Source organism: Lontra canadensis, unplaced genomic scaffold, assembly GCF_010015895.1.
Source record: "Lontra canadensis isolate GAN:19392208 unplaced genomic scaffold, GSC_riverotter_1.0 scaffold7, whole genome shotgun sequence".
Classification (NCBI taxonomy): Eukaryota; Metazoa; Chordata; class Mammalia; order Carnivora; family Mustelidae; genus Lontra; species Lontra canadensis.
The window spans coordinates 29,586,985-29,605,484 of record NW_022631001.1 but is presented as its reverse complement, the minus strand read 5'-3'; the positions used below and the strand labels follow the sequence as shown (position 1 = coordinate 29,605,484).

Below are 18,500 nucleotides of genomic sequence, written 5' to 3'. Positions count from 1 at the left end.
ATTTTTTAAAATAGTAACATAACTTCTAAGTGATGAGATTTTAACTCCAGTAGCCCATTCTACAGTCTTTTTCATCATAGCACTCTGCTCCCCATTCTATATTACACTGGTGGTAATTTGCGTTATTGAGATGTCACTCCATGTTACATTTCACTGATGTTTCATTTTGTGATGATTAGGTTTTCTACAGGTGAGCCAATTCTAGAGTCCTATTTTGAGGGTCTGTTCGTGGGTCCTGTTCTAGTACCAATACTGTATTGTGCAGGGTATAAGGAGGAAACAGTACTAGAGAAGGATTTAACTGAAAAGAGTTTAAAAAGAGAGTATTTATAGAGGTGTTGGCAGGATCAAGGAAACAACAGGAAGAACCCAAGAGCCTACAACATCAGGAAACCATTACCACCCAGGTCTCCACTACCTCACCCAGGGTAAGAGGAGGGATAGTATTACTCCAACCTGTAGAGCTCTGAAACTGGAAGAGGGGCTTCTTACTAGGATCTCTGGCTAGAGAGAAACACAACCATGGTTAGAAGTGTATCAAACCAAAAGGTGGGGATAGGAATAAGTATCCCCTCCTGTCTACCCTCCTACATTTGATCTCCCGTAGGTGACTCCTATTGTCTGAACTTGGAAGTCCGAAAGTCAGGTCAGGGAACCAAGCTGAAGCAGGACATAAATATCAGCCTCTATGAGCACAGAGCAGGGCAAAGAAAGAGGAAATGGAATTGTGGCTAAATAGAGAATAAATAGCCAAACTGTTTGCCTTTTTGTGGTTGGATCCAGGAGGTAAACGAGAAAAATATCACAAAATGAATTTGGCTGGTTTTACATTTAACTTCTCCATGTCAAATCTCTTAGAGATATTAAAAATTGACAGTGACTAGAATATCCACTCAGAAATGTGGTTTAAAATACACTGAGGAGGTAGGAAGTCTGATTATGTATGACCTTTATTTCATTAATTAGGTAAATATGTTTCGAACCTACTACATTCTTAACACTGTGTGTAATACCACATAAATGGGGAGCAAAATTGACATGGATCCTGTGTTCATGAAGCTAACCGTTCAGTTCACATGTAGTGTTGTGTATTCCATATTAAGAAAGTTAGTTTTATTTTATGAACAATGAGAAGCTACTGATATTATAATGTAATGAAATTACTATAAAGGAATCTCAGTGAGGGCAGGGACCTTATCTACTTTATACCCCTTTATTCCTGTGACTAATATAGCACTGGACATATAGTTGATAGTTAAAAAACTGATATGTATGTTATACCTGAAGCTGATGTGACATTATATGTCAACTATTATTTGAATAAAAAAAAAAACTTACCCAATGACTACTTTTATGTAGGGTAAATTAGCTGCCCAAATTCATGCAGATATCAAATAGCAGAGTTCAATACAAGATAATGTGAAAAGCAGGAAAAAATACAGTTTCATTAAGAAATTCTAGAAAAGTTCAATATAACATTTCAGGATGTTGAAAGTGGTATAATGTTTAGAAGGATGGTCTATGGAGTCAAGCAGATAGATGTAGATTTGAATTTCAAGTTGGTTTCAAATCCTGTTCCTCACATCACAACTACTGGTACCCTGTAGCACCATAGCATAAGGTGAGATGAAGGTTCTCAAGAGATTACAGCTCATCAGCCCCAGGGTCCTAGACTCCCAAACTAGGACTATTCCCGGATGGCTTGAAGAAGGGGGTGGAACAGTGTGAGGAGTTACCTCAGACCATAAAACTCATAAAACTTTGACTGGAGTCTCCTATGTGCGAAGGGGTTTACTTTGCACATTTCCATGGCTGGAGAGCCCCACTGTCTGCAATATGGGCATGTCAGAACTCAGCCACGAATTCCCAGATTAGAGCTCTTAACTTCTGCCCCAGTGAAGAGATTGATGGAAGGTAAAGAAAGGCAAGGTGAGAAATCCAAGGACAGGGAGCCAGATTCATAGACAGGGACAGAATCCTGAGAGGGGGACTGTCTCCACTGATTCCCCTCCCAGGGTCCATGATAGTGGCTGATTTACTTACTACTGCAGGAGGGCCTATGAAGATGCCTCCAGGCTTCCTTCTGGGCTACTTCCCCTTTCCTGGCTGTTGCTGCCTATGCTGGGTCTTTTGTTGCTCAGAGCAGATGTGTCCTTTTCCTACCACTCCTGGGGTTTTGGATGTGAATCACAGGTCTGAAATCACCCGGTCTTGGTCTGAACCCCTGGCCCCCTTCCCAACCCCCAAAGGCTCACCCCATAGCACTCTTCATTGCCATATAACTGCCCCTGGAGCAGATGTCTCACTCCAACAGGAGGTTCCCCAGTGACTTTGGAGGCCTGTCTTGGCTGCTCTGGGAACAAACCTAGTCCCAGGACATGGGCCCAGGAGGTGGACAGCTCTGCCAGTTTGAATTGTCAGAAGAAAGTGTGTTTGCCCTTTTTGTCTAAACGTGGTTTCCTCCCCACTCACTGTAGCAAGTAGTCAGTTCTGTTGTAATGGAATGCAGGAGTTCTTCAAAATCACTGTGCTATGCAAAACTCCACATGAGAAACCACAGGACTTATGGGGAAAATGGAAATAGGAGTGTAGTACTCAGAAATGTTACCAGTGACACATGAAAAAGATAGAGAACTAGGGTAAACCTAGCAGAGTTTGACACATGTCAAATGGTTAAGGAAATACAAATACTGTATTTGTATTTTACTTTAGAAAGTACTTTACAAAGTAAAGACAACACTTTACTTTGAGAAGAACATGAAATTTGGTGTTGAAAGTGGGCTGAAGGGCTGTAGCTTATGAGCTATGGTGAAGTGGTAAAAAGAGCTTCGTCTGAACTCAGAAAATTGTGATTGAGGGTGGAAAGCTGGTGGGCTTTAGGAGTGTGTGTGTGTGTGTGTGTGTGTGTGTTATATCCTAGGACGCTTGCTCCCAGCTTGATGCAGTTTTCTGTGTTTGGATTGCACAAAGGCAAAGGTGAAATCTGGTTATCCTCCAATTGTTTTGTAATGTATCAAACCAAGCGATATAGCAGAAGGGGCTGTATCCTCCTTATCCTGTGTTCACAGTCTTCCCCTAGAATCTTCCACCTCAATATTTGAAGATTCCAAGGACTGAGAACTTCACAGAGTATGTCTATTGCACAGACTTGTGCCTGGGTCTTTCCATGGCACTTCCTAGTCACACCCTGTATCCTCAGGTTCTGTCTTTTACTGACTCATCCTCTTATAAGAGTAATCTTTGTGTGTTGCTCTCACTTCATCACCTTTTTCATCTGTGACCATCTCAAATCTGTCCAATTGCTATATTGAAACTGCTTTTGCTAATGACTTCCATATTGCCTAGTTGAATAAGCATCGAATTAGAAAGAGTCCCAGTAGGGAATAGATGGCCCACTCAAATTAGAACAATTAGGGAAGGATTTATGTATGAAGGGACTACTTAAAAGGATGTCATTAGTAAAAGATCCTAAATCATAGTGCAATTACCTTGGGTTAGTGACAGCACTTGTCATCAGCTTTAGATGTGAAGGGAGGAATCACTAGATATTTGAAGTAGTGAGTTGGCATAGAGGTTACCTTAAAAAGAACTTTTTTGATTGGTGCTGAATTTATTCTGTCTCTTTAGGCATGAGTTATGTTTGTTAACTTTAATGCCACTCTCTCATGTTGATTTTACTCAGATATCTGGTTGTATTTGTTATTAAATAAAATTGTACTGGACAGGATGAGCAGTGGAAGTTGATTTTATTCTTATACTAATGCCAGCAATAAAGAAGAGAGCTCAGATCAATTCGGATACCCAGTTCCATTAACTCAAAGGCAGGGTTAAGCTGGGGTAATGTGTCAGATGGAATGAGTTTAAGTCACCTGGGGTGAGCAAGTGGAAATGTGCTGGGGAACTTCAGTGGGAGGTTGATCAATGGGATGTGTCAAGTACATTGAGTTATTCCTGAGATTTCCAGTGTTTTTGTCTGTGATTAGACCATCTGTGTTTGCTAACTGGTGCCCTTAGAAATTAGGCTGGTATCCTTTACAGGGATTGAGAGATGGGGTGCTATCTCTTTAAGTGTTTATATTTTAGGAGATAGTTCCTGGGTTCTTGAGAAAAACATTTCCTAGGTTGCCAAACTGGCAAGAGGTTAGGAAAAGATTTATATATACCGCAAAGGGACACAGACTTTATAATTACAAATTTGCTCAAGTAAGTACTCTAAGAAAGCAAAGGACAGGGGCTTATAGTCTAGAAGAAACTGTCTAAAGTTTAGTCATCTTGATCTTTGATTGTTTTTTTCCTAGTAGGCATCCCAGGATGCTGCTGTAGTTGGTTGATGCAACATGTAGTACAGGAGATGTGGAATATGTTAATAGCTTAATTTATACTTGAGCTTATTCCCCCATGGTTCATGTGGCATGATTATTTATAGCCATGTGGGTCACTGTCCTGTATTCTGACCCAATCTTGAATATTCTGAAACACCCACCGCTGTTTCTTTACTTTTGGCCTACTTCTCCAGGAATATATGTGCAGGAGGACCGACCTGCCTGACTACTTCTCTGTGCTGCTTATTTATCAGCAGCTTGATTGTATCATGACCTTCTGCTTCTTGTAGTATTAGACATCTCTGAATCTGAATCAACAGTTTTTTTCCCATGCACCTTTTGGGCTTCCATTCTGTTCCATCATTCTATCACAGTAATCTTTCATCTTTTAGAGTTTCCTCATGTTTCTGTTTCATAAATGACTCTCCATTTGTTTTGTATCATATTATGAGTTGATTTATTTTTGAATATCTTGTCAATATTAATTGGTTTTGGAGTGGGAGGAGGTAGGGCGTGCTGACTTTATCATGTTGATCCAGAGATCTTTGGAACTTATTTACCCTTTAGAACTTTTGACACTTTCTTCATGGCTTATTATTTTATTAATGTCTGAGAATAATGCATGAAGAGAACATGATGTGTATTGTCTGTTCTTAGTGTTAGCTATTCAGCTTTCCTTCAAATCCACCTTTGTATAACTTTCCTTTATTATAGAGACTGGGAAGCTAAAATACTCTACTTGAGAGTCTTCCTTGTTATTAGAGATGAACATCAGATCAATTTCTGACCAATCACATATAAAGGTCTATGGAGGTTTCCTTTTCTGTCTCTTCCTGTTGAGAATTGTGTGTGGAGGATGGTGGTCTTTGCCTTGAATGGCAGAGCAGAAAAAATAGAAAGTCTGATCTTTTGTTGGCATAATAGAAGTGTCATAACAACTCTGAACTGCCTGATTATCCCTCTCTCTCACGCTTCCGCTCTGTGATGAGATAAATGACCTCCAATTTGGTTAAGCCATTATAATCTAGTGTCTCTTATACAGCTAAACACAATCCTAATTGATTGTTGACTAATGTTAGTGAGGCACACCTTTCCCCTTCTTGATATTTTGCTCTTTGTGTAGGTCAGCACATTATTAAAACACTGCTGGCTTCTGTTAACCGTTTACTCACTTCCCAGAGTAGAAGTGTTTTCAACATGAGTGACTAATATAAAGAAGAAATGATGGTCATGTAGAGCTCAGTCCTCTTCTTATTTCTGCAACATGTGTCTCTATGGCTGTCAGTCATGGTAACTGCAGTTTTAATGGTTTTATGCCTGCAGGGTCCTATGTCTTAGCAGTTTGGGAGAGTCAGTTTGATTCAAGAAATTGTTGGCATTGGTTAATTGATAGAGTATATGGAATGGAGGATATAAAAGGCATTCAAAATATGTTTAGAATAGCTGAATGGTTTGACAGCCAAGGCAAAAGCATCGTTGTCCAAACTTCTGGGAATTAATACAATTTTTTCAGGAAGCTCTGAAAAAGTGGTGGACAGAGACATATACACCTACCAGCCAGGAGAGCACAAAAAACAAACAAACGAAAAAACAAATGAAAAAAACCCAAAATACATTTGTGGAGAGAAAAATTTCAAGAAAATACTAGCAAACAGATATGAGCAATTTATAAAAATGATTATATGCTATAATCAGATGTATTTTTTTTTTTGCACCAATGACCATTTATTGAGTGCTTCTGTAAAGTAGGCACTGTGCTGTCTATTCACATAGAGACTCACAGAACACTCAAAATTGTATGAACTAGGTCTGATTTGAATGGATCATCACCCTCAGCCTTAGCTCTGCATTTTTTTTTTATATAATTTTATTTTTTATAAACATATATATATATATATATTTTTTTTTTCCCCCAGGGGTACAGGTCTGTGAATCTCCACGTTTACAAACTTCACAGCACTCACCATAGCACATACCCTACCCAATGTCCATAACCCCCCCCCAACCCCCCTCTGCCCAGCAACCCTCAGTTTGTTTTGTGAGATTAAGAGTCACTTATGGTTTGTCTCCCTCCCAATCCCAACTTGTTTCATTTACTCTTCTCCTACCACATTAACCCCCCATGTTGCATCTCCTCTCCCTCATATCAGGGAGATCATATGATAGTTGTCTTTCTCCGATTGACTTATTTCGCTAAGCATGATACCCTCTAGTTCCATCCATGTTGTCGCAAATGGCAAGATTTCATTTCTTTTGATGGCTGCATAGTATTCCATTGTATATATATACCACATCTTCTTTATCCATTCGTCTGTTGATGGACATCTAGGTTCTTTCCATAGTTTGGCTATTGTAGACATTGCTGCTATAAACATTCGGGTGCACGTGCCCCTTCGGATCACTACGTTTGTATCTTTAGGGTAAATATCCAGCAGTGCAAATGCTGTGTCATAGGGTAGTTCTATTTTCAACATTTTGAGGAACCTCCATGCTGTTTTCCAGAGTGGTTGCACCAGCTTGCATTCCCAACAAGAGTGTAGGAGGGTTCCCCTTTCTCCGCATCCTCGCCAGCATCTGTCATTTCCTGACTTGTTAATTTTAGCCATTCTGACTGGTGTGAGGTGATATCTCATTGTGGTTTTGATTTGTATTTCCCTGATGCCGAGTGATGTGGAGCACTTTTTCACGTGTCTGTTGGCCATCTGGATGTCTTCTTGGCAGAAATGTCTGTTCATGTCTTCTGCCCATTTCTTGATTGGATTATTTGTTCTTTGGGTGTTGAATTTGCTAATTTTTTTACAGATTTTGGACACTAGCCCTTTATCTGATATGTCGTTTGCAAATATCTTCTCCCATTCTGTCAGTTGACTTTTGGTTTTGTTAACTGTTTCCTTTGCTATGCAAAAGCTTTTGATCTTGATGAAATCCCCATAGTTCATTTTTGCCCTTGCTTCCCTTGCCTTTGGCCATGTTCCTAGGAAGATGTTGCTGTGGCTGAGGTCGAAGAGGTTGCTGCCTGTGTTCTCCTCAAGGATTTTGATGGATTCCTTTCTCACATTGAGGTCCTTCACCAATTTTGAGTCTATTTTCGTGTGTGGTGTAAGGAAGTGGTCCAATTTCATTTTTCTGCATGTGGCGGTCCAATTTTCCCAACACCATTTATTGAAGAAGCTGTCTTTTTTCCATTGGACATTCTTTCCTGCTTTGTCGAAGATTAGTTGACCATAGAGTTGAGGGTGTATTTCTGGGCTCTCTATTCTATTCCATTAATCTGTGTGTCTGTTTTTGTGCCAGTACCATGCTGTCTTGATGACGACAGCTTTGTAATAGAGCTTGAAGTCCGGAATTGTGATGCCACCAACTTTGGCTTTTTTTTTCAATATTCCTTTGGCTATTCGAGGTCTTTTCTGGTTCCGTATAAATTTTAGGATTATTTGTCCCATTTCTATGAAAAAAATGGATGGGATTTTGATAGGAATTGCATTAAATGTGTAGATTGCGTTAAGTAGCATTGACATTTTCACAATATTTGTTCTTCCAATCCAGGAGCATGGAACATTTTTCCATTTCTTTGTTTCTTCCTCAATTTCTTTCATGAGTACTTTATAGTTTTCTGAGTATAGATTCTTAGCCTCTTTGGTTAGGTTTATTCCTAGGTATCTAGGAATAATAGTTTTGGGTGCAATTGTAAATGGGATTGACTCCTTAATTTCACTCTCTTCTGTCTTGTTGTTGGTGTAGAGAAATGCAACTGATTTCTGTGCATTGATTTTATATCCTGACACTTTCCTGAGTTCCTGTACAAGTTCTAGCAGTTTTGGAGTGGAGTCTTTTGGGTTTTCCACATATAGTATCATATCATCTGCAAAGAGTGATAGTTTGACTTCTTCTTTGCTGATTTGGATGCCTTTAATTACTTTTTGTTGTCTGATTGCTGAGGCTAGGACTTCTAGTACTATGTTGAATAGCAGTGGTGATAACGGACATCCCTGCCGTGTTCCTGACCTTAGAGGAAAAGCTTTCAGTTTTTCTCCATTGAGAATGATATTTGCGATGGGTTTTTCATAGATGGCTTTGATAATATTGAGGTATGTGCCCTCTATCCCTACACTTTGAAGAAAATTGATCAGGAAGGGATGCTGTACTTTGTCAAATGCTTTTTCAGCATCTATGGAGAGTATCATATGGTTCCTGTTCTTTCTTTTATTAATGTGTTTTATCACAATGATTGATTTGCAGATGTTGAACCAACCTTGCAGCCCTGGAATAAAGCCCACTTGGTCGTTGTGAATAATCCTTTAAATGTACTGTTGAATCCTATTGGCTAGTATTTTGGTGAGAATTTTTGCATCTGTGTTCATCAAGGATATTGGTCTGTAGTTCTCTTTTTTGATGGGATCATTGTCTGGTTTTGGGATCAAGGTGATGCTGGCCTCATAAAGTGAGTTTGGAAGTTTTCCTTCCATTTCTATTTTTTGGAACAGTTTGAGGAGAATAGGAATTAGTTCTTCTTTAAATGTTTGGTAGAATTCCCCCAGGAAGCCGTCTGGCCCTGGGCTTTTGTTTGTTTGGAGATTTTTGATGACTGTTTCAATCTCCTTACTGGTTATGGGTCTGTTCAGGCTTTCTATTTCTTCCTGGTTCAGTTGTGGTAGTTTATATGTCTCTAGGAACGCATCCATTTCTTCCAGATTGTCAAATTTGTTGGTGTAGAGTTGCTCATAGTATGTTCTTATAATTGTCTGTATTTCTTTGGTGTTGGTTGTGATCTCTCCTCTTTCATTCATGATTTTATTACTTTGGGTCCTTTCTCTTTTCTTTTTGATAAGTCTGGCCAGGGGTTTATTAATCTTATTAACTCTTTCAAAGAACCAGCTCCTAGTTTCGTTGATTTGTTCTATTGTTTTTTTGGTTTCTATTTCATTGATTTCTGCTCTGATCTTTAATGATTTCTCCTGCTGGGTTTAGGGTTTCTTTCTTGTTCTTTCTCCAGCTCCTTTTGGTGTAGGGTTAAGTTGTGTACTTGAGACTTTTCTTGTTTCTTGAGAAAGGCTTGTACTGCTATATTTTTTCCTCTCAGGACTGCCTTTGTTGTGTCCCACAGATTTTGAACCATTGTGTTTTCATTATTATTTGTTTCCATGAATTTTTTCAATTCTTCTTTAATTTCCTGGTTGACCCATTCATTCTTTAGAAGGATGCTGTTTAGTCTCCATGTATTTGTGTTCTTTCCAAATTTCCTCTTGTGATTGAGTTCTAGCTTCAGAGCATTGTGGTGTGAAAATATGCAGTGCATGATCCCAATCTTTTGATACCAGTTGAGACCTGATTTAGGACCCAGGATGTGATCTATTCTGGAGAATGTTCTATGTGCACTAGAGAAGATTGTGTATTCTGTTGCTTTGGGATGAAATGTTCTGAATATATCTGTGATGTCCATCTGGTCCAGTGTGTCATTTAAGGCCTTTATTTCCTTGTTGATCTTTTGCTTGGATGATTTGTCCATTTCAGTGTGGGGAGTGTTTAAGTCCCCTACTATTATTGTATTATTGTTGATGTGTTTCTTTGATTTTGTTATTAATTGGTTTATATAGTTGGCTGCTCCCACGTTAGGGGCATACATATTTAAAATTGTTAGATCTTCTTGTTGGACAGACCCTTTGAGTATGATATAGTGTCCTTCCTCATCTCTTATTATAGTCCTTGGCTTAAAATCTAATTGATCTGATATAAGGATTGCCACTCCTGCTTTCTTCTGATGTCCATTAGCATGACAAATTGTTTTCCACCCCCTCACTTTAAATCTGGAGGTTCTTTGGGTCTAAAATGAGTTTTTTGTAGGCAACATATAGATGGGTTTTGTTTTATTATCCATTCTGATACCCTGTGTCTTTTGATTGGGGCATTTAGCCCATTAACATTCAGGGTAACTATTGAGAGATATGAATTTAGTGGCATTCTATTGCCTGTAAGGTGACTCTTACTGTATAATTGTGTCTGTTCCTTTCTTATCTACTACTTTTAGGCTCTCTCTTTGCTTAGAGGACCCTTTCAATATTTCCTGTAGAGCTGGTTTAGTGTTTGCAAATTCAGTTTTTGTTTGTCCTGGAAGCTTTTAATCTCTCCTTCTATTTTCAATGATAGCCTAGCTGGATATAGTATTCTTGGCTGCATGTTTTTCTCGTTTAGTGCTCTGAATATATCATGCCAGCTCTTTCTGACCTGCCAGGTCTCTGTGGATAAGTCTGCTACCAATCTAATATTTTTACCATTGTATGTTACAGACTTATAACATACAGGCTGCTTCAGGATTTTCTCTTTGTCACTAAGACTTGTAAATTTTACTATTAGGTGACGGGGTGTGGACCTATTCTTGTTGATTTTGAGGAGGGTTCTCTGAACCTCCTGGATTTTGATGCTTATTCCCTTATCATATTAGCAAAATTCTCTTCAATAATTCTCTCCAATATACCTTCTGCTCCCCTCTCACTTTCTTCTTCTTCTGGAATCCCAATTATTCTAATGTTGTGTCGTCCTATGGTGTCACTTATCTCTGGAATTCTCCCCTCATGGTGCAGTAGCTGTTTGTCCTTCTTTTGCTCAGCTTCTTTATTCTCTGTCATTTGGTCTTCTATATCACTAATTCTTTCTTCCGCTTCATTTATCCTAGCAGCGAGAGCCTCCATTTTGATTGCACCTCATTAATAGCTTTTTTGATTTCAACTTGTTTAGATTTTAGTTCTTTTATTTCTCCAAAAAGGACTTTTATATCTCCTGAGAGGTTTCTCTAATTTCTTCCATGCCTTTTTCGAGCCTGGCTAGAACTTTGAGAATCCTCATTCTGAACTCTAGATCTGACATTTTACCAATGTCTGTATTGATTAGGTTCCAGTCTTTGGTACTGCCTCTTGTTCTTTTTTTTTTTTTTGTGGTGAATTTTTCTGCCTTGTCCTTTTGTCCAGATAAGAGTATATGAAGGAGCAAGTAAAATACTAAAAGGTTGGCAAAGACCCCAGGAAAATACGCTTTAACCAAATCAAAAGAGACCCCAAATCATGGGGGGGAAGAAAGGGGATAAAAAGATCTTCAGAAAAAAAAAAAGAAACAATTAAAAAAAGAAAACAAATAAAGAAAAAATATAAAAAAGAAAAAATATATATATTAGATAAACTAGTTAAAAAAGTTAAAAAAGAAAAGGATAAAAGTTAAAAAAAATTAGCAGTAGAAGAATAAAAAAATTGAAAAAAATTAAGTTAACTGCAAGACTAAAGTACCATGGGGAGAAAGCCATGCGTTCTGTGCTTTTCTTTCTCCTCCTCTGGAATTCTGCTGCTCTCCTTGGTATTGAACCTGCACTCCTTGGTAGGTGAACTTGGTCCTGGCTGGATTTATTGTTGGTCTTCTGGGGGAGGGGCCTGTTGTAGTGATTCTCAAGTGTCTTTGCCCCAGGCAGAATTGCGCCGCCCTTACCAGGGGCCGGGCTAAGGTAATCCGCTCGGGTTTGCTTTCGGGAGCTTTTGTTCCTTGAATGCTTTCCGTTGAGTTCCAGAGGACAGGAATGAAAATGGCAGCCTCCCAGTCCCCGGCCGGAGGAGCCGAGAGCTCGGGGCCCCACTCCTTAGTGCACCCTCAGAGAATAGCGCCCAATCACCCCCGTCTCCCTGGTCTCTGGCTGTGCTCCGAGCTCACCCAGCTTTTGACCTGTTCAAGGTAACCCTGAGCTGAGAGCTCACTCCTCCGCTCTGTCTCTGTAGCTGGCTTCCCCGTTCTAATACCTGCAAGCTCTGTGACACTCAGATACCCCTGATCCTTCTGTGACCCTGCAGGACCTGAGGCCACGCTGACCCCGCGTGGGCTTCACCCTGGTTTATTCTCTGGAGTGATGTCCCTCAGTGGAACAGACTTTTAAAAGTCCTGATTTAGTGCTCCGTTTTTCCGCTGCTTGCCGGGAGCCGGCCCCTCCCCCCGTGGTCTATCTTCCCATTGCTTTGGATTTACTCTCCACCAGTCCTACCTTTTAGAGAGTAGTTTTCTGTTTCTAGAATTGCTGTTCTTCTTCTCTTTAATCTCCTGTTGGATTTGTAGGTGTTTGCAATGTTTAGATAAGCTATCTCGCTGATGATCTGCTACCTGATGTAGTCTCAGCCTGCTACTTCTTCACCATCTTGACTCTTACCCCTCAATCAGATGTGTTTTATCTCCAAAATGCAAGATTGACTTAACATCCAACAATCAATTGATGTAACATGCCATATCCGTGTAATATAAACCCAAACCACATGGTCATCTCAAGATGTAGAAAAAGCATTTGAAAAAAATCTAATACCCATTCAAGATAAAAATACTTACAAACTAGGAATAGAAGGGAATGCCCTCAATCTGATAAAGGGCATCTATTGAAACCCCACAGCTAAAAGACTTGATGACACAAGATTGAAAGTTTTCTCTCTAAGATCAGGAATGAAATACATAGGTCTGTTCCCACCACTTCTATTGAACATTATACTGACGTTCTAACCAGGACAGAGGCAAAAAACTGAAATAAAAGATATTCTGATTGTAAAGGAAGGAGTAAAACTATCTCTGTTTGCAGACAACGTAGCCTTGTATGTAGAGGATCCTAAGCAATCCACTAAAAAGTTATTATAATATAATTGAGTTCCACAAGGTTGCAGGATATAAGGCCACTTATACAAAAATTATTTGTTTTTTACACTAGTAATGAACTATTCAAAACTGAAATAAGAAAACAATTCCATTTAAAACACAATGAAATATTGAAGAAATTAAAGATGAACTAAATAAAGGGAAAGATATTTTGCGTTCATGGATCAGAAGAATTAATATCATTGAGATGACAGTACTCTTTAAATTGATCCATAGATCAATGAAATCCCTATCAAAATTCTATCTGCGTTTTTGGGAGAAATGGACAAACTCATTTTAAAATTCATGTGGAAATTCAAGGGACCTGGAAGAGCTAAACAATCTTAAAAAAGAACGAAGTTGGAGGACTCACACTTTTGAACTTACTACACAGTTATACTGATCAAAACAGCATGGTATTGATATGAGGATCTACATATAGTTCAATGGAATAGAACTGCAAGTTCAGAAATAAATTATCACACTTATGATTAACTGCTTTCAACAAACTTATCAAGTCAGTTCAATGGGAGAAGAGTCTTTTCAATAAATGGTACTGGGATAATTGGATATCCACATGTAATAGAATGAAGTTGGACCCTTTCCTCACTTATCATATATAAAAATTAACTTGAAATGGATCATAGACTTAAATGTAAGAACTAAACTATAAAACCATTAGAAGATAATATAGGAACAAAACTTTAAGACATTGGGTTAAGCAAAATCTATTAGATCAAAAGCACAAGCAACAAAGAAAAATATATAAATTAGACATCATCAAAATGAAAAACATTTGTGCTTCAAGGGATACCATCAATGCATTAAAAAGACAACATACAAAATAAGAGAATATACATGTGAATCATGTATCTGATAAGGAACTTGTATGTAGAATATTCAAGGAACTCTTACAACCCAATAACAAAAGGACAAACAACCCAACTAAAATTCCAGTTTTAAAAATGGGCAACAGATCTGAATGGACATTTCTCTAAAGAAGATATGCATATAGCCAATAAGCTCAACATCATTAGTCATCAGGTAGTGGCAAATCAAAACCACAATGGAATACCACTTCACACTAACTGGAATGCCTATCATCAAAAAGATAGAAATGAAAAATGGACTTTTTTTTTTTTTTTTTTTTAGAGAGAAAGTGCACAAGAGCAGGGAGGGAGGGGGAGGGAGGCGGAGGGAGAGGAAGAGAAAGTATCTTAAGCAGATTCCACACCTAGTGTGGAGCACAATGTGGAGCTCAATCTCATGATCCTGAGGTCATGACCTGTGCCCAAATCAAGAATCGGATGCTTAACCAACTGAACAACCCTGGTGACCCCCAAATGGATTTCTTATTGTAGAATGGTCTTAGAGTTTTAGAATAGTGTTATTTGTGGAGATAGTGTAGAGAGTTCCCATGTATTTCCACTCCCAGTTTCTCTTTTATTAATAACTTATCTGGTACAGTACATTTTTCACTTTTAATGAACTAATATTGATAGAATATTAACTAAAGTGCATACTTTATTCAGATATTTTTAGTTTTTACTTAATGTCTTTTTTTTTGTTCCAGGATTCCACCAGGACATAACATTGCATTTAGAACCATTTTGATTCATGGTTTTCTTACGATTAGACCAGGGTTATGTGTTTTTGGAGAAAGACCATAGGGGTAAAGTGCTGTTCTTATATCATATCAAAGATACTTATGAACACAATTTATCAGTGTTGGTGTGAACTTGATAACCTAGCTGATATGGTGTTTGTCATGTTTCTTCATTTGTAAATTTATTCTTTCTCCCACTTCCCATACTGTGCTCTAGTTGAGGGTGGTGTATGTACATAAATTATTTGGAAGTTTTGTACATGGAAGATTTGTCTGTTATCCTCCATTCATTTATTTGTTGTATCATTTACTTATATTAGTGTGGTATATTAGTGTGGAATATTTTGTACATGGAATATTAACCTCATACTAGGACTTCTGATGTGTAAAGAACTTAGAAGTCATCATTCCTGTCCTGACAAGAAGAAAAGTCAGAAAAAAGGAATATTAATAACTTATCTTGTATCCATTAGGGAATTGATTGTTACAGGACAAAAAGTCACCCTAAAATTTGATGAGATAGAAAAACACTGGTTTTCCTACCTGGTTACTTAGAGTAGAAGCTGCTGGAGTGGCAAACTGGTAGGAAGACTTCAAAGGTAATATTGAAATATTGCTGGATTACAAATGTGGTCTAGCATGAGAATGAGAAATAGGCAGGGGCTGCAATTTTACAGAGGCTCCATTCTATATTATTTACAGCAATCTCTGTAGATTCTCACAGTAAAGATCCAAGAGGAGACCCCTGGCATGGGGAGGGGAAAAGTTAACATTGTGAAATAATCCCAGAGCATTTTCATGATAAAGTTTTCCTCTCCAGGAGAAGAGACTTGCTAGAAATATACCCCATGTAGAGGAAGGTTATTCTTCTGACTCCAGGAAGTCAGTTAGCCCTGTCACCTCCGTTCTCTGATGGGACCAAGAAAAGTGGTTGGTTTTCAGTTTGTCCAGCTTTATCTTGTTGTAAGAATGGGAGTGACAACTTCTGAACTTCTTTTACGATTTGGAGTGAAAGGAAGTTTCTCCGAGTCTCCCATAATTTTTACTGATTTGTTAGTTTTCCAAACACTATATCCATTTAAAGATCTTTGTCCATCATTTCTACTTGTTCTCACCCAGAGTCTTTCAGTTATCCTATACGTCATTAATAGAAATGGAATCCAATCTCTTGGATAACCAGAGGAAAAGAGATTCTAGTATCTTTCTCTTTGGACTTATTTTTTCCTCCCTGAAATTTAAAAAGATCTCAAGGACTTGGTCCAGACATCATATAGAAAGAATAGCAAGGTCTGACCCATCCATTAGTGTGCTGCTGTTTATCAGCTGTCAGTGCTTTTGTTTTTGGTATATGGAATCACAATTTAAAAAAGGTGAAAGCACCTGGTCCAATTCTGCCTTGACATTAGGTGTAATAAAACTCTATCTAACTTGCTCTGTCAAAGGAAAGATTATTCAATTCCTTAAGGATTAATGGCCTAAAATTCTCACAGTTAGTTTCCAAATTTATTGGCACAAGTTAGGTTTCTCTTTGAAAAGTGTGCCATAATGCCATGTGATTGGGTCAGCATGAGATGCAATCATATCCACATGTTATATTGAAGCCAACATTCCACCCTTACTGAGCCATACTCTGGCATTGAAATAAATTAAAAAAAAATGACCAATTTACCCTTCTTTTTGTTCTTAAACATCTGTCATTTCTCTTACGGAAAAAGTTTCTCTTCAGATACTTCTGATATTCTTTACACTTTCAGTGACCCATTGGACATCATTGGGGTTGTTTTAATTCATTAATAAAGTTCAAGTAATGTTGAATGTTAACAAAAAACAGTTGGGATATTCCTCTTTGGGCTCTAATGCAAATAAACTCAAGAGTTGGTGAAGACTTTATAAAGTAATAAAATACTGTCAAATGCTTGACTTACATTTATATAACTAACAGGATCCTCTAGGGGGACTCTAGAGGATTTAAATGTGCTATATTTACTTTTGGACAGGAAGAATCCTGCCAACTTTTAAATGGAAAATTCTTTTATTAAGAGACGTGATTTGTAGTCTCACTTGGATATCATTCCTTTTTATTTTCATCTTTATTTATGTTTTTAAAAGTTAGTAGCAAGGTTGAATAGAGAGAAAAGGATTAAGAACAGGGTTTGCTTGGGTTCTAAAGTCACTGCCAACTTCTTTCCCACTTCACCTTGGATAAGTTTCTCAATAACAATTGTGTCATCTAAATAACAGTTGGACTTGTTTCATAGGGTTGTTATGCAATTATATGAGTTAATATTTGTGAAATGTTTAGAACAGTGCCTGGCACATAGTGTATGCTATACAAAACAGGTAAATTAATATGAATTGATGTTCCTAACAATTAGGAAACATGCAATCTTAACCCAGGGCTGTTACACTCTAAAGCCTGTGCTCTTTCTGTAATACCAGTTATAAAACACTGCCATTTAAAGTTGTCTCACTTCCTGGACATGTTGTCGCCCAAACCAAGCACCTTCTGGAAGCCTACTCTCAGCTCCTGGGTCCGGAGGGCATACACCATGGGGTTAAAGGCTGGGGACATGACATTGTGTAGCACATTGAAGAGAGCAGAGATGACAGGGACCTTTCTTCCTGCCACCTGGGTGACAGACACAACAATAACAGCTGTGTAGAAAAAAAGAATGAGGATGAGATGGGAGCTGCAGGTACTCAGGGCCTTTGATGTTGCTTCAGCAGAGTTCAGCCTCAGCACGGAGCGAATAATCAAAGCATAGGAAGCAAACACCAGACCCATGTCACTCCCAACCATAACCCATACCAACGCCAACTGGTAAAATCTGTTAATTGTGATGTCATCACAGGCCAGACTGGTGACCCCCAAATTAGAGCACAGGCAGTGGTCAATTTCATTCCTGGAGCAGTAGTGTCTCTGGGCAGCCAGTACAGGCACTGGGATGGTCAAGAGGCCATTCCTGAGCACCATGGACAATGTGGCTTTGATCGCAAAAGCCTCAGTGACTATGGAGGGGTACCGAAGTGGGTAGCAGATGGCTACATATCTATCGACAGCCATGCAGAGGAAGATGCCTGACTCCATGCCCATAAAAGAGTGGATGGCATAGATATGAGCAAAGCACTCAGGGAGGCTGACGGCCTTGGCCTCAAACCAGAGAATGGCCAGTATCTTGGGCATGATGATGGTAGCCAGGCCAATGTCCACTATAGCCAAGATACCAAGAAGCCAGTACTGGGGCTGGTGCAGGGAGGGCTCATGTTGGATGGTGAATAAGATGAGGATGTTGGCACCAAGAGCTAAGATGTAGAGCAGAGCCAGGGGCAGGGAGAGCCAGTGCTGCCACTCGTGAATGCCTGGAAGCCCCATGAGGATGAACTCAGACACTTGGATCATGGAGCTATTGTTTATACTTAGGGTAGTATCCATATTGTAGGATGTCTTCTTCTCAGCATCTGCCTGTGGATTAAGTGAAGCAAGGATAGTCTGTGTTTAGCTTAGGTGAAGGTCAAAATTTGTGTACAGGTATAAGATTCACAAACAATAATTCGGTCTTTTAAATATAATGCATTCTTTATCCCCTTGAGATTCTGGGAAAAAGTAATTAAGAATAAAAGAATGTTCAATATAGATAATAAGGTAAAGATTTAATATAATAAAAATAAAGATTTATTGATTTTATGCACCTGGAATCCTGCATAGAAATTTGTTTTCTCATAGTTTTATAGGCAAAAAGTCCAAAATCATGGTGTTGGCAGTTCTGGTTTCTTCTAAGTCCTCTCTTGTTGGCTTTTAGATAGTTATCTTCTTCTGGTGTCTTCATGTCATCTAGTCTTTGTGAATGCACATGTCTGTGTCCAGATTTCCTCTTTTGGACCCTAGTCACATTGGATTATGCCCTGTGGTCAAGATTTCATTTTAA

The 18,500-nt window shown here is 38.7% G+C and overlaps 1 protein-coding gene across 1 annotated transcript; it reads right to left on the bottom strand.

The window, feature by feature from the left end:
• Positions 1-17,041: 17,041 nt before the first annotated feature.
• LOC116865405 (olfactory receptor 688-like) lies at positions 17,042-18,007 on the bottom strand. Its single transcript, XM_032853676.1, has one exon. It carries the CDS (start codon positions 18,005-18,007, stop codon positions 17,042-17,044), a length of 966 nt encoding a protein of 321 aa, XP_032709567.1.
• Positions 18,008-18,500: the final 493 nt, after the last annotated feature.

Coding starts and splice junctions, on each gene's coding strand:
- LOC116865405 (XM_032853676.1), bottom strand. CDS start 18,007: ATGGATACTACCCTAAGTATAAACAATAGCTCCATGATCCAAGTGTCT.